This window comes from Callorhinchus milii, unplaced genomic scaffold (assembly GCF_018977255.1).
Source record: "Callorhinchus milii isolate IMCB2004 unplaced genomic scaffold, IMCB_Cmil_1.0 Scaffold14, whole genome shotgun sequence".
NCBI classification, from domain to species: Eukaryota; Metazoa; Chordata; class Chondrichthyes; order Chimaeriformes; family Callorhinchidae; genus Callorhinchus; species Callorhinchus milii.
This window is the reverse complement of record NW_024704755.1, coordinates 4,881,453-4,905,856: the sequence shown is the minus strand read 5'-3', so window position 1 is coordinate 4,905,856 and position 24,404 is coordinate 4,881,453. Positions and strand designations below refer to the sequence as shown.

Below are 24,404 nucleotides of genomic sequence, written 5' to 3'. Positions count from 1 at the left end.
TACATCTAAATATTTACTGAAATCAGATGGGATGATAAAGCAGTTAAAGGTAGGACATTTCTTATTTTTTATAGTACAATGATTATCATGTGTTGAACATAAATTAATGTAATCATTGTGGGGGCCAAGTATTTTTTTTTACGAGCAAGCCAAGTATTAGAAAGATCATTTATTTTATTCAGGAAATGCAAGCATAACAGAGCTGATTTTTCCCCATTGATTTATAAATTAAATGTGGAAAAGCAAAATTCATGCTGAGGTTTTTATTTGTATGAAATTGATCTCACACAGACCTCCAATCATAATAATGTGAAGTGACTTAAGTTACACAGTAGCCTTGCAGCCAAGGCTGCATTCCTGCACATATTCTTTATGTACAGCAGTTGAGTCCTTTAAATAGTTGGCGTGAAAAAAAAGTAGCACCACTACAAGTGGCGATAGGGTTAATTGGCTTTTTCTTCAATAAGTATTTGATTGTGGAGTGAATGTGACCTTTTGGATGCCAGTCATGCATTAAAAATTTTCCTTTACGCTGGATAATGGAAAAGTGTAGAGTTCCTTTAAGTAAGAAGCAGTTGAATTGATTTTCTGTGATGTAATTACCAGTCAATGACAAATCCTGTCGCTTTATTAAACAGCTACATTAGGTTTCAGGTAAATGCTTTCACAAATACTTTTAACTATCAGGACTCAGAGGAAAGAGACAGTGAAGCAATGGATCGCTGCCCAACTAGGTAGCAATCCTACAGATAAATTCTCCTTCTTGAATTATGGAGACAATCGTGAAGACTATACGTGCACATTATTAAATCATTTAAAGGGTTTAAACTACTTCCAACACAATTATTATAAGGTGTCTTACATTGTTATTATGAAAAATACTGTTGTGCAGTGAAATCATGTTACTGCAATACTTTAGGCTGGGATATGCAATATAAATAGTCGCTGACTGGACAGAAACCTCCATAATATCATCTTAGTATTCCCTTTCGTTTTGTAAAAATCACAAAATCTTAAAAGTATGTGCACTTTGATATAGACTGTGAGGCATAACAAGAAGAACTTGCATTTTTATAACAACTTAGCATTTTCAGAATGTCTCAAAGTACTCCACAAGTGTGACTATTATTGTAGATAAATAAATACTGACCGGCACTATTGACCTCAGCAAGTCCTCACAAACAGCATCAGATGAATATTCAATTAATTTGAGGATTGCTTGCCAAAAACACTAAAGGAAACTTCTTTCTTTCAATATTGTCTGGAGATTTTTAACATCCAACTGAATGAGCACCCATGACCTCTGTTTAGCTAATCAGTTAAAAGCCAGTCCTTCTGACATTGCAACACATGCTGGACTGCACTAGAATATCAATCTGGACTATGAGTGTAAATCGGAACATTAGGCTTAAATCCACAACTTAATGACCTAGAAACAAGAGTGATACCAACTAAGCTAAACTGACATATTGATACTGCAAATTTTGGTGGTAAAAAGGTAAAAAATGAAGCACTAAGAATAAGGCACAAGAAAGAAAAATTTGAAAATTAGTCAATCTTTACGGCAGACCCCAGTATGTATATTCTTTACCCAAAGGGTAACCAGGAAGGATGGTTGAGGCCTGGACATGACTTATTCAAGAAATAGCTCTGTGCTGTAATGGGAGGAAAGGAGGGTGGTAATTCTGGAAGGATGAAATCAAAGGGACCAAAAGACCTTCACCTGAATCTCTCTTGTGAACCTTGTTGCATCCTGTGCATCTCCTCACAACAATGCATCCTGTGCATCTACGAGGAGATGCACCATTACAGAGCAGCATTGAAGAAACCTAAGACTCGGTAGCATTCCCTCTCACTCAGGCACCTGCTTTGAGAACTTAAAGCAGAGCATTTAAAGTGTGGATGGAGAGGGCGAGGATGGGTTGAAGAAAACTGCTCGTCTCACAAGGCTGTTCCAGTAAACCACTACATCAATACTAGTAGACACCTCAAAGTGCTAACCACTGTGCGATGAATTTCATCAATTCTCAGTTGAGCAGCATTGCTGCTTAATGATGGGCAAACAGCATTGCAGCTCAGTCTGAAACTGATGCTGTATTTTGTTACTGCCACCTGAGCCCCAGTACGGCACTGACAGAAATTGTGAAAGGTATCTGCTGCTTACCCTCCTTGCTGAAGGATATGTGAAAGTAACTAGGAAGCAGGAAAGATTTTAAGAAGAAAAAAAAGACATAAAACTGTTACTTTTTTTTACTCTAAACGTCAGGCTGCAAATTTCTTATTTGATTCTTGACATGTTTGTCTTGTGCAATCAGAAAACTCGATTTGACTTCAGAATCTGTGCAAAAATGTCAGTGGTATTGCACCAACAGTAATCTGTGTCACAAAAATTGACTAAAACACAGACAATCAGTTAATGAAGAGAAGCATGTGCTTCAATTATAGGTTTCAGCGTGTCAGCAGAGATGTGCTCAAGACTCCCACAATTGGATTCAATGCATTTCAAATATAAGGATTTAATTCAGATTTCTTTTTTTTAAAAAAGCTAGTTTTAAAGGCAGCCTCAGGTGCCAAACATCAAACACCTGATAACCTTACCTGAAATGGCAAACCCCAAAGTCTTAACTGAGCTAAAATAGGCTAATTGCAGAAAAGCAACAAATTGCTTGAGATTTAGAAACAATCTGGATGTCTGATTCCTATGAATAAATGAGGATTGTTTTAAACGTAGTAATATTGAGGGCAGATTTAGAAGTACTTACTTTTCGTGCTGGTTGTGGAACTGCCGGATGATACCGCAGTGGTCTGATGGCTTAACATGTTGAGCCTGTGCCAAAAATATGAATTAATGAGGTTCAATAAGTGGGGAGAAACAGGACAGCAGTCACATTTCCAGTTAATGCCCCCAACCTGACATTGTTCCAAATGCCTTTCAACTGACAGTTAGCAGGATTGTACCTTTGCTCTAAATTTTCTTCTCTTAATCGCTTTATTTCTGGATATGATTTTTAAATTGCTTTTCAGCCGTATAAACAGAGCAATAGAAGCAGTCTAGGATTATTGTCTCTGGTTATATTCAGATACAGTAGCTGGGAGATTAGCACAAGTCTTCTTGAATAGTGAAACTATTCCAAAAAATATTGATTTAAAACAAAATTGCTTTTCTATGGCACCTTTTGGGAAAAGCACGGGAGGGACCATGCTTGAATTTTTTTGATATCTCACTTATCCAAGCTCCCTTTAAGAAACTGGACTTGCCTTCCACCTCTCATTTGCAATCCTTCTCTCATCCAGGTCACGTTTTAATTTCTTGTTCTCATGCTGTAGACGTTCATTCATTTCCTGTAGATGGCTGTGTTGTGACAAAGATTACAACAGCAATAACAGAAATGGTCATTACTGAAGCAAAGATAAAGGAACAGCAGAATGTAAATGTGATATGTATCCGAGATAAACAGTAAAAAAACAAAAACATCTGTTAGTCATTCATCATCTCCAGAAGATATGCCACAACACTTTTGTAAACCCCAGGGTTTTTTTTAAAAAAAGGAATGTAATTCTATATTTCATTCTAGATTGAAGCAACTAAAGACCGACTTTCCCGCTGAGATGGCTCAATCCATAGATGTAAACTAAATGTTGTCGAGCAAAAATTATATTCCCCAAACGCCAGACAGAATTTTTCATTTACTCAAGTGAGATGCATCTCAAATGAGGGTGAATACAACATATTGAGTGGCTCAATCTTGGTTTTCTTTAATGCCAAAAAAAAGAGTACAAACTAAAAATGCCTTTTAAACTGCACAGGATGTGGATCAGACACAATAGTGGCTGATTGTGTGTTCTCTTTAGACAAAGGGGTGCGATCAGTTAGTGTAAATCTGGTGCAGTACTTAACTATAAGGGCTAGTCAGGGTCAGTTGTTTACACCAGTGGTTCCCACTGATAAATACTTACTCTTTTTCGGTAGATAGATGGAGTATTTGCATGGTTTGCGTTTTGATCTTATTTCCTAATTTTTCATTGGCTTCCCTGCAAAAGAAACTCAATATTCACTTTCCAACAATTACAGCCAACGCATAAATAAAGGCCACTGTTTCAGTGTAATAATACCCTAGTAATACCTTAATCTGGAGGAAAAAGGAGCCACACCTTCAGAAGATTATGAGGGGAGAAGTGAAGAATCTTTCAAAGGAAACTGGATAAGCACTTTAGCAACAAAACATTAGAACATGTGGGAAAAGAGCTGGAGTGGAACCAATAAACAGGGTTACTTGGAGAAACAGGCAGTAGTGGCACAGACATAATGGGCTGAATGACTCTTCTGTCCTGAAAATGTCAATGTTTCCATGAAAAGAACCATACAATGGAATTATGGTTTGTTTGGATGAAATAATATTTATAAAACAATCAAAGTTACCAGGAAAACAATATCAATCATTAAAGATTGTATTTATTGTTAATTCTATTCCCCCATGATGCTCATGCTAACAGCATCAACTAGCAATAGTTATTTTCTGCTGATGACTGACATAGTCTGGAACTGTTTAAGAAATGTAGTGACCTTGATATGAAATCAGATTTATGAAAATTGAAATGCTGGTGTTGTCCCAAATTATATTTAATACATATAATAAACATACCACACACTCATGGAGTGAAGAGGAGGACATGACCCAGGACATGAGACCATAGAGGTTCATGCTGGTATCATTTGAACTTACAATCATTCTCAGACATTTAAAAAAAAATCTTTAATAAGAGCAATAATTCCATCTATATAGCTTCTATCAAATTGGGAGGATGTTTCAAAGTGCTTCACCCAGTTGTATTGCATAATAAGAAATTTATTTTACATTTAAGATTGTTTATCAGATGACTAAATGATAGTATTTTACTAAAAAAAACAATTTTATAGACTTTTTAGAGGCTGGAGGACAAATTTAAATATGCTTTTTCTGATAGAATTATTAGAGCAGATGCAAATCACCATAAAAGCAATTCGTGCAGGCTGGTAGTGATAATCCAACACACAATCACAAAAGGTTCAACTGGAACTGAACAGGTATGATGTCATATTCTAGCACACTGATGTTGAACAATACTGCTCAGTTATGGCTTGACTACTTGTAAATGTGAGCATTCAAGACTTCTAACCAATTGCATGCTTAAATTGTGGTGGCTTACAGTATATAAACAATCCCAAATCCAATACCTTTCCAGTCCACTTACTTCTGTTCCTTTACCCATTGATTAACGTTTGCTACAACCAGTTCACTTTCTCGATGCAGTCTTGAACTGTCCGACCTCGCTCCTTCCAGAGAGTTTCGGAATGTTTCAAGCTAGAACGATCCAAAGATGTGAATTAGTATGTCGAACAGGATAAATGTAGCCCTGAAGAAAAACAATGAACATGAAGAGACGGTGCAGTGAGGCTGCATAGTGGGGCTGCATAGTGGGGCCATAAACATGGCTGCAGTCTGTTATTTGAGTTGGTGATTTCAATCTGCCAGGCTAGGATCTTAAGCAGGTAGAGTGAGGGTAAGTGAGAGGGAGGACTCCCAGAGATTGATTTCAGAGGAGCATTGGTAATCTGCAGCATACTGTCTGTCCGCAGTTGAAGATGGTCTGTGGCACGTAGTGATCTCCCCCAAAAAGCAGAAAAATACCTTAAAAATAGATATTTGCAGAATTTAAAAGAAAAAGTAATTTCAATTTGGGGCCACATGGGTGCAAGGTAAATGATTAGTTATTTTTGCAGTACATAGTGTATCAATTTTACTGACTACTTCACAGCTTTAGAGTCAATGGCCCATATAGATCTGATTTGACTATTGAAACAAGATAGACATATCTGTTGAGATAGTATCAGACAGATACTTGGCCAGTATTGAATGTTGTGGCTGAGATAGAGAGCGGGAGGAGTGCTGGATAGATGTTACTTCCAATAAATAGAGGAGGGTCTAAATTCAGAGCTACGGCCAAAGCTCGAGGTAGGTTCGAAATTTCTATTGATCTAGTTAATGTTCCCCCCATCCAACTCCCTCCCTGCTAACTTTAGTATCCACATCAATGTTGTTTTATTGTCTGGAAATAACTGCTTTAATGCAATTCATGCAATGATCAAGGGCCATTTGTTCATACTGATGTTATTATGGATGGAATTTGAGATATTTGATAAATAAAAGCAAAGGTCAAGTGCTGTTTGAATATGAAACAGCTTTTCAGATTATAATAATTTGTTCAACTAAACACCCTGTTAAACTTACCAGAGATTTCCTTAGATTTCTGTGCCCACAATCCTTTTCTGTTTTTCAATAAGATTTATTCAGAAAATATTTGTTTTTTTCCCCTCAAATTGCCAAGGGTGAAAATGTATATTTCTGGGGTGAAATTCACCCCTTCGCACCCCCCACCCCGTCCATCAAACACAGCCTTCCTAACAAGGAAGCTTTGTGTTAATTTTTTTATTTTCAATATGACACACTGGAAGATTTTTGTCTCCATTTTACATTGAAAAATAAATACCTCACTTTGGCTCCTGCCAAATCTTATTAGAGATGCTATGAATTCAGCTTATACCCACCTCATTACAAGCCTCCAGGTATTTCTGCTTGAATAGGTTGAGCTCATTGTGTAAGGTATCTCCCTGTCAAGCAGAACCAGAAAAGGAGAAGAAAAATGAACACAGGACAACATGACACTCTTGGATATTTATTCTTAATCAAATCTTTCACTCAGGCTTATTTTTGCATTGTGCAACTCTTCATATATATCTTCTAGGCATGGAGTTTTGTGACCTCCATAGTGCTTTGGTTAAAATTCAGCTTAAACTACTGCTACACACAGTTAAAAACAACCAAGCTGTTGTAACTTTTTTTAAAAAGAAACATGAAGTGATTTTTGAATCAATTTAGATTTTTTTTGGTGTGCTTTATGTTCATTAACATGAAGGATGCAGTTTGTTAGAATCCAATTTTAATGAATGCTTATCTTTTTTCTTGCTTTAATTTCAAGGTAATTGTATATAAACAGTATACAATGTGATAAGCTGAAACCAATTAACATGGTGTACAGATCAAGCTGGTAGAATTGTTAATTTAATCATTCTACCATTAAGAATAACATATTAACACATCTTTTAAAAGAATGCAAGTTAAAGAACATGAATTTGAATGTATTTCAGTCCCATGCTATAGAGATTTCTCAGTTAACATGCTGTGTGTATATATATACATATTGTAATATATATATATAAATTTATTCATTTTGTACTTTTTTTAATATTATTACTAAATTTGGTCTGATTTAAAAAAAAATGAGATTAGTTGTTACAAATGTGTCACTATTTGCTTCCTCAGTGGAAACAAATTGTGCAATTCACATGACAAGAAATTTTCATTTTGACAAATAGAACGTGTAAAGCTGCATTCAGCAAACACCTGGCTGGTCACAACCCTATTTTGATCCTTTTCTGCTTGAGGCTATTTTATGGAACCTACAAAGTATCAGCAGATACTTGTACAACATAACTTGTTCAATTTTTTTTGGGGGGGAGATGGCTTTGACCTATGAAACTACCAAAACACCTCATTCAAGTGAAGCTACCAAAATAATAATAATAATAATCCTTGCATTTGATATAGCGCTTTTCATGTCGGGAGGATGTCCCAAAGCGCTTCACAGAACACACTGTAAAGTGAATTGACTGTATATTTGTGGGCGAACGCGGCAGCCAATTGCGCACAGAAATGTCCCATAAACAGTCGTAGATTGATAATGACCAATTTATTATTGTTTTGGGTTTTGGAGGGAATATTAGGCTCTGTGTGGAGTAAGGAAACTTGCCCAAGCTTTCGCCCTCTGCCTGGAATTGAACTCAGGTCTCTCACTTGCAAAGCGAATGCTCTTACCACTGAGCTACATGACTCCACAAATGATATTGGATCTCGGAAATTTTAATATAATATTTGTAAAAGTATGGAAATTTAATTTGATCAAATGAAAATGAAACATCATGATGCAACTCCAATTTCTAAAAATCTGACCTGCAAAATGTACAAACTCAATTTAAGCATCGACTCGCAGTTGAAAAGAATCATGTTCTCAAAGTCAGGAAGTGTTTTTTCAAACACAAAATACTGCAGACGCTGGAATCTGAAACAAAAACAGAGAGAGCTGGGAAAACTCAGCAGGTCAGGCAGCATCTATGGAGCAAGGAAAGTGAATCAACATTTCGGGTCCACGACCCTTTGTCAGAACTGAGTTCTGAAGGATTATGGACCTGAAATGTTGACTCACTTTCCTTGCTCCATAGATGCTGCCTGACCTGCTGAGTTTTCCCAGTTCTCGGTGTTTTTTTCAAGCCTTGCCATGTGCAGACCAGAAAGAAGCACGTAAAATCAGTCTGACATAGTTGTGATTCCGAGATTCCAAAATATTCATTCGCATATTGAAAATCTATAGCGTCAGATATGAATTGCACTGATCTGACATATAGGTGTGGGGGGTTATGGGAGTGTGGCCTCACCCTTACTGATGCCCCAAAACAAAAGTGTCAATTAGTTTAACAAATTTTCAGTTAACATTATCTGACTGTTTTCTATTGACTATTTATCTAATTTACAAAGTCAGTGAGTGGTCAATTTCAGTTCACAAATCCCCAGTGTTTATTAATATTTATCCCAATTGTGGGACTTGAACTCACAATCTTCTGACCCAGAAACAAGTGTAATAAGGCTATGACTGCTTTCCAAAAGTTGAGTATAAAGTAGTATAAAGTGACTGTTGATGTACAATGACAAACTCTTACATAATTTTGGAATGTGGTACAAACACTGAAAACTAGAGGAGTTTGATTTTGGTTTCACTAGCTGAACATTAGATCCTCTATCCAGTATTCTCCTTGGATTCACCACTGCCATTAACATGCATATTAAATGCAAAATCAATCTGGTTTGTTCTGTTTGCTTCAAAATATATGCGCTCTCTTCAAACGAAGTCAAACAACATTTCCGCAGTCATCTATTAACAGAAGACCCTATCTGAAATAGAGACACTTCAGTCTAAATTTTCCATTACACTTAATTACGCAGCTAAACATTCCAATATCATGAACAGGCACAAACAGAGAATGTGATAGAAATAAGGTGAAAAAAAAATCACTCTCTGATGACACGAATTGTAATACATAGTTGAAGCAATGACTAACACACTTTTCAACATCAATTTAAAGCCTGGCTGTGTGGACATGAGGTGGTGTAATGAATATGGCAATTTTAGCCACTGTGGATGGCATGCTATATAACAGCTGTCATGGCTGACAACATTTTGAATTCACTTTTTGTCTAGCTGATGCACATCTCTCTGGGAGTGTCATAGAAAAGACAGCTAGTAAAGGAATGCAGTGTCTTGTTTTAATAGAAATGTTCATGCACTGAAATTAGATTGAGCTGTAACCTATATTTCTTACAGTGAAAGCTATATTAGATAATAGCCTTTAGGAACAAATCAAAATGGTTGTTTAGAGGAAGGTGGTTTTAGAGCGGAGTCCTGATCTCTGATCTGCTTAATCCAGGTGAACCCTTATTCAATTAACTTAGAAAGCAGTTACTGTGGGAGAAATGATTGGTTTAAGACTGTTTATCTAAGCGGTTGGCAGCAAAGGATACATACCAAATGAACTAATATCCTTATCCCTGTAAAATAGTCTATGTCAGATGCACTGCAATTTAAGCCTACAGTTTTCTATACCCATGGGAAAACATGGGTGTGTGCATTCAACTACACTCACTCATCTTTTTTTGTGCTTGTTCAATTCTGTGGTTGAAAAGCACAACGGATTGAATTGAATAAAAATATTTCTATGTGTTAAAGTTAACCTACAAAATGTTCATTATGCTTTAAAACTTAATTCAGTGGAAACATTGAAACGCTTATTTACATTTAAAACCCAGGGTTCCTTTGTCCTGCAATGATAATTGATTGCACTATCTGAATCTCTTTACTTATTTTATTTTGAGGCTTTTTCTCGAAAAAGTTATTTCAATCTGATTGCAATGTTGTCTTAAGTAAATTCCACCTTTTAAATTCCACCATGCTAACTGCAGTGGTGCTATTGCTGCCCTGACTGAAATCAGGTAATTTAGCACAGACTAATTAATGAATTTTAAATGAACAGATACATTTTTGGAAACAGGACCTTAGAATTGTCGCTTGAAACTTGTTAAATGATCTGGAAGTAAAGGGTTACCTCTTCAACTTTGGAGCGGTATTTTTCTCGAAGTGAAGCGAGTTCCACTTTCGTTATCATCATTTCTTCTTCCTTAAACGACAGCTCCTTCATGGTTTCGTGAGACTTTCTCTGTGATATCATGAGGTGGTTATCGAGTTCCATTAATCGGTCTTCATACATATGAACCTGAAAAATAATTCCACACAAAATGTAGGTATCTAAGCAAATATCTACCATGATCTAAAAAAAGGAAAGGACCCGTGGCAACCACAGAGCATTTTGGTCTAAGTCACTTGGAAGACCAAACAGGGGTATGTATGGTTGGGGCCAGGTCAAAAATTAGTTTTAACTAACAAAATTAAACTTTTCTACTAGCTCAACACAGAATCTCAGAAACTTGACATTCATCTAAGGATAAAAATGCTAATAAACAAAGAGGTGAAATTCCCCATGCCTCTGTGAGCACCACCTTTGGTGACTTGCACAGTGCATAGCTCCAAGTCATTAGGCTTTACAGTAATCAATTTCATCCCCACCCCACCAAAAAAAAATTCTCTATTTGGTGCCTCTCTTAGATTTGCAGTTAAGCACTAAGAATTTGTGTTATGAGCTACCACACTCTGATATAGACCATTTAGCAAACCAACGTATCATGCCATCGCGTTACTCTTAACATTCTTTTCAGGACTGGCCCACAATCTCTGACACTTGTGTAGATACCTGACCTGCAATCAGAACTGATACAGGTACAACTACCAACCGTGGCATCGCTACTTGACTGCTGTGAATGTGATGTGATGTGCAGAAAATAAAGAATTGATAGCACAAATCTCCTGAATAGCTGCATAATACAGGGCTGGTAATCATGGCAACATATTAATAGTTAAATTAAAAAAAACTCTACTGGATTCAACTCAACTGATAAGGCCCTTAAAAAAAAGCACAATCTGTAAGATACTATTAAAAAAATGTACTCTGAAGAACCAAAGCCTAAACCAATTCTTTACTAAGATGAAGAATCAGCAGATGACCTTTATATCTAAAATGCACAAGAAAATCAATGGGAGATGGCTTAATGCAGAAACTAATATAAGTTTGATTTGCAAAGGTTTTTTTAATTAAGCTTCTGCTGATTAACTGTGAGCATGTGGAGGTGAGATTACATTAATACTGGCTGCTGTTGTATTGCTGCCATATCTGGGTTAATCCTTAAGCGATCTCTGTGTCACTTGGTCTATAAAAAATAATTTAATCACAGTCATACGTTTAATCAGTTTTGAGGATGACCTTAGAAAAATTCATAGGGTTCTAAAAAATTAATTATTTCTTCATGTTTTTCACTTGCTAATATCTCAGAGGACTCGCGGCACGGGTTACATTTGCTCAGTTTTACAGAAATGTTGCAGTGTGCAATTGTTATTACACAGATGATTGGGTTAATGAAATGGGTCTTATTGTTACAGATCCTTGTTGGGTGTACTATATAAAAAGATGGATTAAAGTGGGGTTACCTTATATAGTCCATCAAAAAACTATTGACTAAACTGCCATAGTGGCAATGCTATTAAATGAACTTGAGGGCAGATTTAGCAATTAGATAAATAGAGTTTTAAATGTTGACTCAAACAAAGACAATAATATTGCACTCTAATATGTGATGTAAAAAGCGGCAATAATCTTTTCAGTTTTATTTGAAGAACTGAACAGCCAGTATTTCTTTTTAACCAATTCCTCTCAAACTTACTGAAAAAAGTAAAGGAATATTTTGGTTGAACAAAATTAAATAATAATTAAAGTTTCCTTAGTTTATTAAAGCAAACACAGTGGAACCCTGTTACAATGTTGTTGTTGGGGATACATAAAATCCCAACCAGCCCTGTAACAAGGTATATCATTGGTTCACATCTCAACATATAAGTGAACCTGAATTATAATGTGGGGCCTTATAACAGGGTCCTACTGTATGAAAGCACGCTATTTCCTTCAACTAAAAGAGATTTCTTAATTTCATCAAGAAACTGCTGCTGTTCACTAAAAGGTGAAGGGTATTTTTGCCTTTCATCTCAAATCATTTTTCCTACCTCCTCTTCTGTTTGACAATTTAGTGCTTGCATCTTCTTCAGCTCTTCGTGTTGTCTTCTCATCCTTTCCTCATTGGCTGCATTCTCTTCAGCCAGCTGAGCATTTCTCTGCTGAGCACGGCCAATGTCGTTCCTTAAGTTTGCTAACTCCCTGCTCTTCTCACCCAGCTGCAATAGAAGTCAAAATCAGCCTTTCAAATATGCTTTATACAAAACAATTGCATTTATATAGCGCCTTGCAGGTTGGGAAGACGTCAAAAATGCTGGACAGTCAAGGGCTACTGGAGACAGGTGAGGATGGGTGTAACAGGTTTGTGGAGAGAACACAAGTTGCAGTGTTCTGGATGGTCTGCAGCTTGTGGAGGAAGGAGTTGTAAGTCTGGCAAGCAGAGTTTATTTGAACCTGCTGATGACCTGCAGATGTAGTGGATAAGCAGGTAATATTGTGGTGGTAGAGGGATGGGGGGGGGAGGAAACTGAACGGGTCAGAGCACTGATGTGTGGTTTAAGGACAGTTGAGAGTTGAACAACACACTGAGGTTCTGCACTGGTTCCATGAGGTGGAGTTTGCATCCTTGAAGATTGATGGTGAGGTGAGAAGGTGCTGACAGTAGCCAAGCAGGCTCGAAGGGTGGAATCGGAGGGTGAGGTGGAGAATTCGCTAACATTTGGATTAAAGGGGAAAATGCCTCCATTTCTAGTCATTGTAATGGAGATATTATACTGTCTATATCAGGAGTCCTATAGCTCAGCGGTTAGAGCACTCGCCTCGCAAGCGAGAGACCTGGTTTTGATTCCCAGCAGGGCGAAACCTTGGGCAAGTTTCCTTACTCCATACGCCTGATAATCGTCCTTCAAGAAAAAATAATTTGGTCACTCAATCCACAACTGTTTGTGGGTCACTGCTGTGCGCAATTGGCTGCCGTGTTTAGCCCACAAAATACAGTCAATTCATTTCACAGAATATCCTAGACTTTGAGGTGTCTAGAAGACGTGAAAAGCGCTATATCAAATGCAAGGGTTATTATTATTATATTGTAACAAACCTGCTCCATAGTCTCTTTCTGTGTGCCCTGGGATGTTGTCAGCTCTAGCCTGAGCTCATGGATGGTTTGATCTGCTAATGCCAAGTCCCGGGTTCCCTTTCGTGTTTGATCCTGTAAAGTATTCAACTCTGACTGAAGCTTGGCCACTGTCTCTTCATAGTGAGTCAACTGTAACATAGAATTATTACAGCTTTAGAAAACATTGCACAACCAACAACAAATATTATTTCTATTCAGAGACAGTATGAAATTCTCTTAAAAATATAAAAGGTCTGGAAGATTGACAGCCAAATGAATTTGTACAGATATGACAGGAACAGCTAATTGAGTTTAGAAGTTACCAGCAGAATTGACACAATTACAGGCACATTTTTCAGATATGATTTTCATCATACTTTGGTGATCAAAGTTAAAAATGTTGACAACATCATTAACCTTACTAAAATATCTCTGTAAAGTGCTTCAAAATGTTTATTTTACATGAAAGGGGGAATATTTAAATATATGTTGTTGCTGTGATTAGTGCATCACTTTTAGTGTTAAGATAACACATTTTGAGGATGTCTTTTACCAATGTTTATTTGCTGTTAAAATACAATTCCCCTCACCCACCCCCCAACTCATAAAGTCTGCTCTTTAAGAGTAGGATAACATGACTCACAGAGACTGGTATATAAAAAAAATTAAGTTGTCTGGTTCGTTCTTGTGCATTATAATTCAGTACACATACGTACTTTGACGCATATTGCAGTGAGGCTGGAATTTTTGCTTTGAAATCAAATGCCTTGGGGTTTCCAGCTGGTGATTAAATTTCAGTGTTGTCGAGCTGGAGAAGTTAAAAAACAGAAGTCTGAATCATAATTTGGCTTCAACCATCTCGAACTGTGCCAACACCAAGGCAGTACTTGATGTCAAACTCAGGATGCTCACCCTAGCAATAAACTCTATTTAGCAGCAATGCTTTATATTTATGCTTGCTGTTGCACCTTTTCTTTGTTGTCAGATTCTCAAAAAGTGAAGTAGACTGTTTACACTGTGCAGAAACGCATAAGGCTTTGATTATTTCAGATGCGTTTTCCAGTGCTTCTGGAGCAAACTTGAATCTGATGACTTCTTCATTGGCCATACAAGTTGATTATCAATTCCCATATAAAAATGTCTATATAAGAGATACCTCGCATAGTTAGTCTTAGAATATATAAAAGGCTGATAAAATCCAAATGAAGAATTAATTTTTCAATAGAAGATTTGCCTTAAAATTGGTTATTTGGTCTGTAGTCTATATTGAGGAACTGTCAACTTTAAGTAGGGTGAGTTATTGTATCCCTGGCCAAATTTGCCCTGTCTTCAGTTCAGCAACAAACTGAGCAAGAACAATAAAATTCTATAACAGATACACTCATCAGACAAACACAGCCATTAAAATATTTCTGGTTAAATGCACTGTAATTGGTAGTAGAGTGCCAAAATATATTATTCAATCAAATGTGATAATGGGAAAGACAAAGAGGGAGAAGGAGAAAAGTCGATAAAATGATGGAGGAAAAGGAAAGAGGAAAAAGTTTTTTTTAGAAAAAGGAACAATAAAGGACAAATCTAAAAGCAAATTAACAACAACTTATGAGTTGTCTCTCCACACTGAGGAAGCTCAGAATTCTTGATCAATGACCTTGTGATTATTACATTATTGATAATTTTAAGAACACTTCATTTTATGACCCAAATTATCCTTGCCACAGGCAAGATTACCGGATTTCTTTGAAGCACTCTTGCTGATTGTGCTTCGAATGTTATGGAACTACTTTATTCAAGGTTATGAAACATGGCGAGCAAGTATTGCTACCTGATCTTGTACTGCATATCATATTCCATATGATGTTTCAATCATGTGCACCATCACTATGAGAATATATTTTCTGCTTATAATTTTCTATAATATCACAAGAGAGAACTTCATCAGTCATCGACCAACCTTATGCTTCTCGAATATCAAATTGTTCTGCTTATCAATTCAACATCAGGCAGTTTCTTAAATAAGTCTTTTGTCATGGCCTCAATCGCCCTTCCTGACAACCCTACACATCTGTGTTTGCTACTCTCTCTGTAAATAAATAAATCCTACTTTCTGTCCTAAACTTGCCCTTCCTAACACTGACCCTGTGAACTTTTGTCCCGCTATCTTGAGAGTATCTGAAGGTATTGATCTACAATTACTCTCTCTATCCTATTAACCATCTTACAGCTCTATGAGGTTCCCTTCTGAGAGGTCTATTTCCAAGGCTGGTCGTTACTCATAGCTTATTCCTCTACCACTAGACAAATAGATAATACATATAATAATTCTTACCTCTTTCGCATGATGTTTGTTCTGTTTATGAGCTGATATCAGGCTTGTCTTGTTCAAGTGCAGCTCTGATTCACAATTTCTGTGTTTACTAAGCAGGGTCTGGTACTTTCTCTGCAACTGAGCCAAACTGTGTTCGAGATTTGAAATCTGATCATCCCTGTCCTTCAGCTAGGGGGCAAAATTCTGATATCAGTTTGGATGTAATTGTTCCTTCTCTTAACAATTTTCCTCAGATAAATACTTCCTGATACAAGACAGTAGTATATCTAATATTTTGAAAATCAAACCTACACATTTCCTTTAACCAACAGTTAATGGCACTTTAGAGGGAAGTTTACTGTGTGGTGTATGTGTATGTGTATATATATATTCTCTTACATATGTATGATATACATAAGCATTGAATGCACTGTAGTTAGGTGCAATACCTTTTGGTTCACTCTGTATGACAAGTCCACATTCACATGTTGATGGACAGAGAAACATTATATGTATCAATGTGTATATAATTGTAGTTCTGTAAACAGTTTTATTAATCTGTATTTCTTATACAGATCATCAGTCTAAAGTTACCTAAATCTAGGTTAATGCAGTCTTGATTAAATGTTATGCAGTCTACAGACAGGTTTTTGCTGTTGAAGGGTTAATACTGTATGTCTTATCACAGAAGCAGAACTGTAATATATTCAGATCTATTCTACAGAGTAAGCTATTCATTATTTCAGTTGTATGTAAGCCTATCTCAAGGGAAGCATGTGTTTGAAGACCAGAGGTTTTCATTACTGACTTTTACATCTATTTGTTTAACCTTTCGCAACCTGTCCAAACATATATTTAATATTAGTGGAGCAGTGTGCATAATACCAGCCACACTAATTCTATTCCTATATTAGTGAAACACTTTATTTTACATAAACAAAAGGTACAAATAAATTCATCCAGACAATTGGGTGTTATCTGATCACAATCTTTAAGCAGACACTTAAGGCCCGAAATTCCAACTAACCTCAGACTCTTAAGAGCCGTCTTATAAGATTGTGCAGAATTCTGGAAAATTCTTAATTTGGAAGCCCTTTTTTAAAATATCACTGGAAAATTGACTTCCAAATCAAGAGTGAACTATGAATGTTCCACAATTCTGCACAATCTTAAATTTTAAGGAACAATGATCTTATCGGGTACAACTAGCTGGAATCTAAGACTTTAGTTCCACTCTGCACTTGGGTTCTGAAATTTGTAATTCCTATTTAAACACATCTATACTTAAAAGTGACAAGGTTTTCTATACTTCCTAATTTTTTTTGTCGATATGGATTGATCCACCCTCATTGCAAAATAGTAGGATTAAAATAATTTTGTCCTTCGAGGCATTGATAAATTATAAATTAAAGATATTTATCTTTTTCTGTTACCTGAATGACATCAGGATTGACTGCAGTGAACAAACTGACTTCATTAATGAAAGCAGCTAACTGATTAACATTAATCTTGGAGATTTTTGTTAATGTTCACAAGTAAAAGTACCATGATTAAACATTATAATTGGACAATTACTGTTTGGCAATAACCAATACATATTTTGAATGAAGGTTTGAATGAAGGTACCAGAAACGAATCAATATGTAATTTTATTCAGAAAACCCACAAACGTATTTATTTTAAAGGAGTGAATGATAATTTCACTGACTGAAAGGATAAATGAATTGTGAATTTTCATTTGACACCTGGCAGATCTCTCTAGAATTTAAAGCCTTTGTTAATTCTCCATGTATTAACACGTCCTTCCGATGTGAAAGGCGCTTTACAAATGTAATTTTGTTGTTAATATTGTATTGCTCTTCCCCAAAGAGCAAATAGAATAGCTCACTGGTGATAGTGAGTTCCAGAAATCCTTCCAATTGTGCGTGAGACTGCCATAGCTGGTTAATGGGCTGTGGTACTCCTGAGTTGCTGGTCTTTCTCACTTGTAAAGGAATGGTAGAAAATCAATATCACCAGTGAGATATCTTCTATTCAATTACAGATCCAAGATGGATACAATCATTGCAGAGAAAAAGAAATACAGACGGGGTAGATGAAAGTCTTGGGAGTGTACAGTACCGTCCTCCACTGATAAGTATTTTTAATACTTTTTTCACACAAAATGTGTGCTGTTTTTTATAAAATGTCTCAACTCATACAGTTCTGTGATACCTGTCACCCTGTGCCACTTCTTTTACATGGCTATTCTTCATATCTGTGTGAATGTTGGTGTGCTTTCAACTGTGGAACAATTACATCCCAGCTTCACTGTCCTCATCCACACTTTTCAGCAGATTGTGTGACCAGTCGGTTGTCTAAAAACATCACCATGCCTGATCCAAAGATATCCAAACCAGACTGAAAATTCCGTAAACAAAAACAGAAGTCACTGGGAACACTCAGCAGGTTCTGGACGTTTCAGGTCCACAGAGACAGAGACTAACTCAGTTCTGACGAAGGATCATGGACCTGAAACGTTGACTCACTTTCCTTTCTCCATAGATGCTGCCTGACCTGCTGAGTGTTCCCAACGACTTCTGTTTTTGTTTTCAGATTTCCAGCATCTGCAGTATTTGGCGCTTTTATTTTTTTCTTAAAATTCCATGTATGTTTGCCATCTACACATGGAAATTTCATTGTGTCTGGAAATGGATTGTGCGATTTCTCCGTGGAAGGATGCACACTGCTTATTTAATTCCGAGTGTGTGCTAAAGTACTGCAGGGGTTTAACCAGCTAAAAACACATAGCTTGCTATTGAGAGCACTGTCTGGCAAGTCTCTCAATGGTTAGCAAGTTTTCCACTGTTTGTCCAGCTAGCACCACCCGACCGTTAGGACTGTGTCTTGCGGGGTCAACAGGAGCTGAATGGGATCAATTTCTGCTCCCTGTGAATGGTCTGCTCCTAGAAGTCATGCTTATTGTTAAACATTTCTCTTCTGTACTCACCATCTGCGAATTGGTTTTTAATTTTTCATTCATGCTTTCAGTTTCTCTTTCCAGTTCTTCTGCACGCTCTTTTAGTTTTTGAAGCTGCCTTTCTAATTCTTGATGTCTTGATTGTTCGATGCTCAATTCTTCTCGAAGTCGTTTTCCCATGTCATCCTTCTGTTGCACCTAAGATATACAATACAAATTTAGATTTATATATCGCCTTTAATGATGGGAGGTTGTCCTAATGCGCTAAAACAGTACTGGCTGGGCACCTGAGACATGGGTTGGAGCTGAGGGTGTGGGAGGGGAAAGATGACTGAAAGCAAAGTGAAAGAGATAGGTCTTGAGATGGACCTTGAATGAGGTTAATGAGGGAGCGAGTCAGAGGGACTCCGTGATGGAATTTCAGAGAGCCGGGGGCAGAAAGACTGAAAGCCTGCCCGCCAATAGTAGGACGGGAAGAGCAGGGACGTGAAGCAGGCGAAAGCAAAAGATAAGCACAAGCACAAATATTTTAAAAATCACAAATGATATGATCACAACAATACTTCTGAAAAATCGCAGATGCAAGAAAATGAATGTTCTATATTTGTAACACTTATTGTTTCATTAGACAGAGACTAACATAACTGCAGGAATTTATTCAAAGGTTTGATATGGGGAATACTTAGTAGATGTGTCTCTGTAGGTGTCTCTCTTTCAAAGATGACAGTATCATAGAATAGATGGTTGAATTGAGCAGCCTTTGCTTTGAAAATAACCTATTACAGTCAATGTAGTAATGTGGTGATCTCTGACCTTATGCGTATGCGCTATGCTGTGAATGGCCTTTGAAGCTGTTGCTTCATAGCCTTAAACTTGCAGCACTACCGACCGACTGACCGACCTGCTGTTGCAGTATTTTCATCTGCTCTCTGGTGTTGTTAACTTCTATTTCCATCTTGTGAGCAGATTGCTGTTGCTTTATTCCTGCTTGGACAGCACTTTCATGATTCTGTTTACTCTGTGTACTCTCAGCTTTGAGCTTTTCAATCAGTCTCCTGTATATTTAATGTAAGAGAAGGTAGTCAGGAAGGGATGTTGCATGGTACAATTGTTCAGAGCTGCTCAGAATCATACAAATGTTTAATCCATTGATACCCACCCAAGTTTACATAAAGTTCCACATCTCATGGATGCAATGGTTACAATTCCATGAGAATATTAATAAAAATAGCAAAGGTTAGAAATTTTAAATCAAAATAGAAAATAACTGTAATACATAGCAAGTCAATCAGCATATGAAAGATAAAGATAATGACATTCTTTCTCGGATGCTAGCCCTGTCGAAGTTTCTCTTTTAGATTTTGTTGACTTGCTGTAAATTTTGACATTTTCTGTTTTAACATGAAAATATTAATTGATATCTACATTTTATGTTTTTTTAAAAAAAAATCTGTGTTCAAACCCATACTAACATACGGAGGCAAGACAGGTTCCAGCTTACAAATTTGTTCAGCATCTGGAACTCCTCCAAAATAGATTTAGAACGAGAATATAGCTTCTCAAGCTCATTTCCAATGACTCCCTGGTGGAAAAATTTGTTTTACGTTAGATAGCTTGGTGCCTTTTAGCAGCGTGGGTTGAGGTGGACTGACTGACTACTCAGGTATGAGACTGATAAATTACCATTGCATCGAGGGAGAGCAGTGAGTATAGTATTCAAAGTGCAGCTTAATTTTGAAAGTGATGACTACCACAACTTAGGTAGTTAATATATACCTTCATTCATTGTACTATGGACAAAGAGTACAGCAGAGGACTCGGTTTAGAGATGTTAAGAGCATAACAATTTATAATAATTTTCTGAAGTCTATGATCTTGCTTACATCATGCTGATACCTCAGGCTGTCAAAAATACCTGCAGTGGCATTAATGCTTTCTACCTTGTGTCATCAGGATAAACCAGTCCTTTTTACACCAATAGAGGTCTGAACATCCTCGTGGTGGAAAACATAGCTAGGAGCAATGTAATTTTCTATGATAAAATTGTACTGATGCTGTAGGATTGAAGGGAGACTGCATCAGTTTGTGCAGAACTAAATTAAGATTCAATGGTGGGATCAAAGGTTTAGTAGGGAGAGTGAACATGCTAAGCCCTATTCGTATAACTCAAAATCAATTGTTGTAATCCCAAGAAATGTTCTTATACAAGGAGGTGAAAGATAGAAATAGATGTTTCATATTAATAATAAATAAATAAATACAATTGATTTGCAGGTTGTCCAGTCCATTACTAAAAAAGACAGAAGGCATGCTCTTGTATGTTCTTTATCTAATTTTCCCCTCCTTTTCCCCTTAAGGCATTTGACTTTTTTTTCTTCTAATGCTTCCACAGGCACTGAGTGACCTCCAGGACCTGACTTGTTATTCATCAAGTGTGAGCGGCCTATTTCAATCACAGGGCATCACACCCAAAATTGATCCTGTCCTTACCTAACACACACATGTGGACTTTCCAGTAGGGGAATAGATGTCTACGGCTAGTGCTCAGCAGCTGAACCTTCGTTCACTCTCTTCCCCGTCTTACCAAACCAGGATGTTGAGGTCATTGGTAGCTCTCCACTACCTCCCTTCCAGATCAATTAACTCGGTTAATCAGTTATCATTTCTCCTAACAAGTGAAATGAGAAGAAACTCACTGCATGACAACATGAGTGTGATTCTATACAGTGATACTCTACACAGACCAGCAACCCAAACAATGTTTGCCTTTCTGAGACTAACATCCTTAATACAGTCTTTCTCTAAGTACAGCCAAAAGCTTCAGTTCTAGTAGGATAAAAAAGTCATTGATCTGAAAATCTGTGCGGTAATTCCATTCTCATTTATTGTTATTGTTAAAGAGTATTCCTCGGGAAGCGTTCAATGCAGTAGATAAATGTCCCATCTATAACAATGTGTGAAGTCACGAGGAGCTATTTTTCATGCTGCAATGTATTTACTCATTCATTCTGTCAAAAGAATTATTTCTCACCGAGAAAAGTCCAAACAACAAACAGAACATCACAAACCACTAACTCCTATAACGGTTAATCGATACACTTGACTCCCAGTGCCTCTCTCCTCCGCCCAGGCCACCAGCCCTACACAAAGCACAATCAATACACGAGCAATTACATTTGCCAGCTGTGTAGTAGAAGATACTTAAGGAATTATTTCAGCTTTGACAAATACCCAGTTTATTCTTCAGCCCATCATTTAATTACTAAATCCGACCTAATACTTATTGGCATATCGTGTAGTTAACACTTCTCCGTTTACTGACTGTGCAGACATCCTTTTTTCTTTAAATAATGATAGGAAAGCATTCCCTACCAATGTCATCTTGCCTTTCTGGTAACCCAGCGAAGTGAATATTTATTATTTAATGGTTCAAATATTCCAGATTATTAAAAAGCTTTAACTGAAAGGATTAAATGTGTACCCATTTGCTATTGATACCTTTGTGTAGAATGGAAGATTTAAATAAAGCAGAAAAAAAAGTTCAATGAAATGATGAAGATGTCTGAAATCTTAGTTTAGGAGATTACGAATCATGTTTTTGAATACAGGTGTAGAAAACTACAAATGAATATTTATGTTATAAAAAAATATCAAAAATGTAATTAAACAATTTACTAAAATAATAGTGGTTAGGAGGCATAGCTTTTGAACAAAAGTGGTCTCAATTAATCACTTTTTGGAGAGAAAACTTCCATTGACTAATCCTGAAATATAAGCAATTAACTACTGGGATTGTACTTCTAGAAACTGATAGTTCCCAGCAACAGCTCGACAGGGAATTCTAATACGTACCACCACAATGGATTTAATATCCATTTCTCTATATCAGAAGGTGGTTTGCATGAGACTACCTATTTATTAATTTACTTGATCTTTAACTGTATTTCTATATTCAAGTCAATTTGCCTACAACGACCATTCTGAGTCAGTCAGCCATCCTTTGATATATTTATTTTTCTTGTTAAGGAGTTATCCTTAAGATTAAATGCTTTACCTGTCCTCCTCCATCTCCTTGTCATTGCTCAGTCCCCGTTCTTTCAGTGTCCTAAGCTCGGCCTGCAGCTTGCGGTTTGTCTGTTCGTGCCGTACAATCTCTGCAATGCGATCGCTCAGTTGGTCCTGTGTAGTCTGCAGGCTGCTCTCCATCAGGAGAACTTTTTCCTCATGATGTGCCAGGTCCTGCGCTGTGAAGGAAACATACCATATACTAACATACAGTTCAATGACCGATCAACGCTTAATAACATTGCTGTGCGGAACTGGCTGCCGCATTTCACCCACAAAATACACCGTCACTACACTTAACATTATGGGATATAGTACATAGGTAATTCGGGACATAAGTGCATGTGACTACCAGGAAGGTGGATGGCAAACTAGATGGACTGTGGTTTTTTTTCGTGTATAATTTCTTATGTTCTTATGCAACTTGCTCTATGTCCAGGATTGCTGTTTTTGGATTTTTCTTTTTAACATTTGTTTCTGAATTTGTTTCACTTTTAGCTATTTTTTCAATTACAAAAAAGACTGACTACTAGCTGATAAAGTTGCCACAGATGTTGGGAATTCTATGGGAATTCATTTTTCTTGATTTGGAGAATCATTTGTTTATCACTTATAACCAGAGCAAGTTTATATAAAAGAGTTTTGGTCCACCGTGCACTTCATTCAAATCTTGCACTATTGGAAGTCCAGCAAAGAATTCTACTTCAACATTTTTTGACAAATTGCAAACATGTCAATAAATAGAATCATAAAGCGTAGAACGAGGCCATTCGGCCCATCGTGCCTGTGCCAGCTCTTTGAAAGAATTGTCGAATTAGCCCCAGCTCTTTTCCCATAGCCCTGCAAAGTTTTCCTTTTCAATCATGCCGCTGTTTTGCAATTATTTCACTATGTTTTGTTTGTCCTAAATATTTTTATCCTTTTTTTAAAATCTAAGAATCCTTTTGAAAACAATGGGATTTTATAATGCTGGCAAAATGTATGATTTGTCAGTCGTACTTGACAAAATCTTCCAAAATAAAATGAAACCTGCTGATTGAATTTAATTTGGCCAGTATTCATCCCAAGGCTCCAGTGTTCTCACATTATCTACTTTATTCAATAATTTTGTGAAACTCTTTGCTATTTTCCAACAAGTTTGGCACGTAAATATTTAAAATTAACAAAATGTCATGACAATTTGTCAATTTAATAGATCTTTTGGGAGTTATAGATGTTGCCTGTTATGTTGGACTTTTACATATACGGTCATAAATGTAATGAAGCGACACAGGCAGTCTCCTAAAAATACTTTACAAACCAATTTTGTTCTTAAGTACACATCCATTATAACTGGACATTGGCACAAGAAAACATAATTTGTGACAGCATCTTTTACAAATACTTCCCTGTTTGAACAACATTGGTTAACTTGCGAATATATAAACTTGTATATAATATATAATGTATAATATATAAATTGGTGCTGAATGAATATTCTTACTGTTAAAATATTATCACTTGCATAGAGCGTAATAGCTTTATTAAATAATTAATAGCAGCTAAGTACGAATAGTTTGAATATCTCCCCTCTAAACTGCAACAAACTTGTACACTATCTACCAGCTTAATGGAATTCCTGCTGCCAATGTCTTATGTACTATAAATCTGATAAGCAGACCAGACCTTGCTTAAATATTCCAGTTAATTCAAC

General features: G+C 36.7%; 1 protein-coding gene across 1 annotated transcript in view; it reads right to left on the bottom strand.

Annotated features, from left to right (window-relative positions):
- The window catches only part of LOC103176154 (polyamine-modulated factor 1-binding protein 1), a 72,654-nt gene that overhangs the window by 13,577 nt on the left and 34,673 nt on the right, over nucleotides 1-24,404 (bottom strand). Inside the window, exons 10-21 of the mRNA XM_007889560.2 lie at nucleotides 22,701-22,890; nucleotides 19,548-19,701; nucleotides 18,677-18,844; nucleotides 15,709-15,876; nucleotides 13,362-13,529; nucleotides 12,316-12,483; nucleotides 10,253-10,420; nucleotides 6,587-6,649; nucleotides 5,233-5,342; nucleotides 3,958-4,032; nucleotides 3,259-3,352; nucleotides 2,763-2,827 (exon numbers count right to left, since the gene is read on the bottom strand). Coding sequence (XP_007887751.2) covers nucleotides 2,763-2,827; nucleotides 3,259-3,352; nucleotides 3,958-4,032; nucleotides 5,233-5,342; nucleotides 6,587-6,649; nucleotides 10,253-10,420; nucleotides 12,316-12,483; nucleotides 13,362-13,529; nucleotides 15,709-15,876; nucleotides 18,677-18,844; nucleotides 19,548-19,701; nucleotides 22,701-22,890 — 1,591 coding nt within the window. The remainder of the gene's footprint in view (nucleotides 1-2,762; nucleotides 2,828-3,258; nucleotides 3,353-3,957; nucleotides 4,033-5,232; nucleotides 5,343-6,586; nucleotides 6,650-10,252; nucleotides 10,421-12,315; nucleotides 12,484-13,361; nucleotides 13,530-15,708; nucleotides 15,877-18,676; nucleotides 18,845-19,547; nucleotides 19,702-22,700; nucleotides 22,891-24,404) is intronic.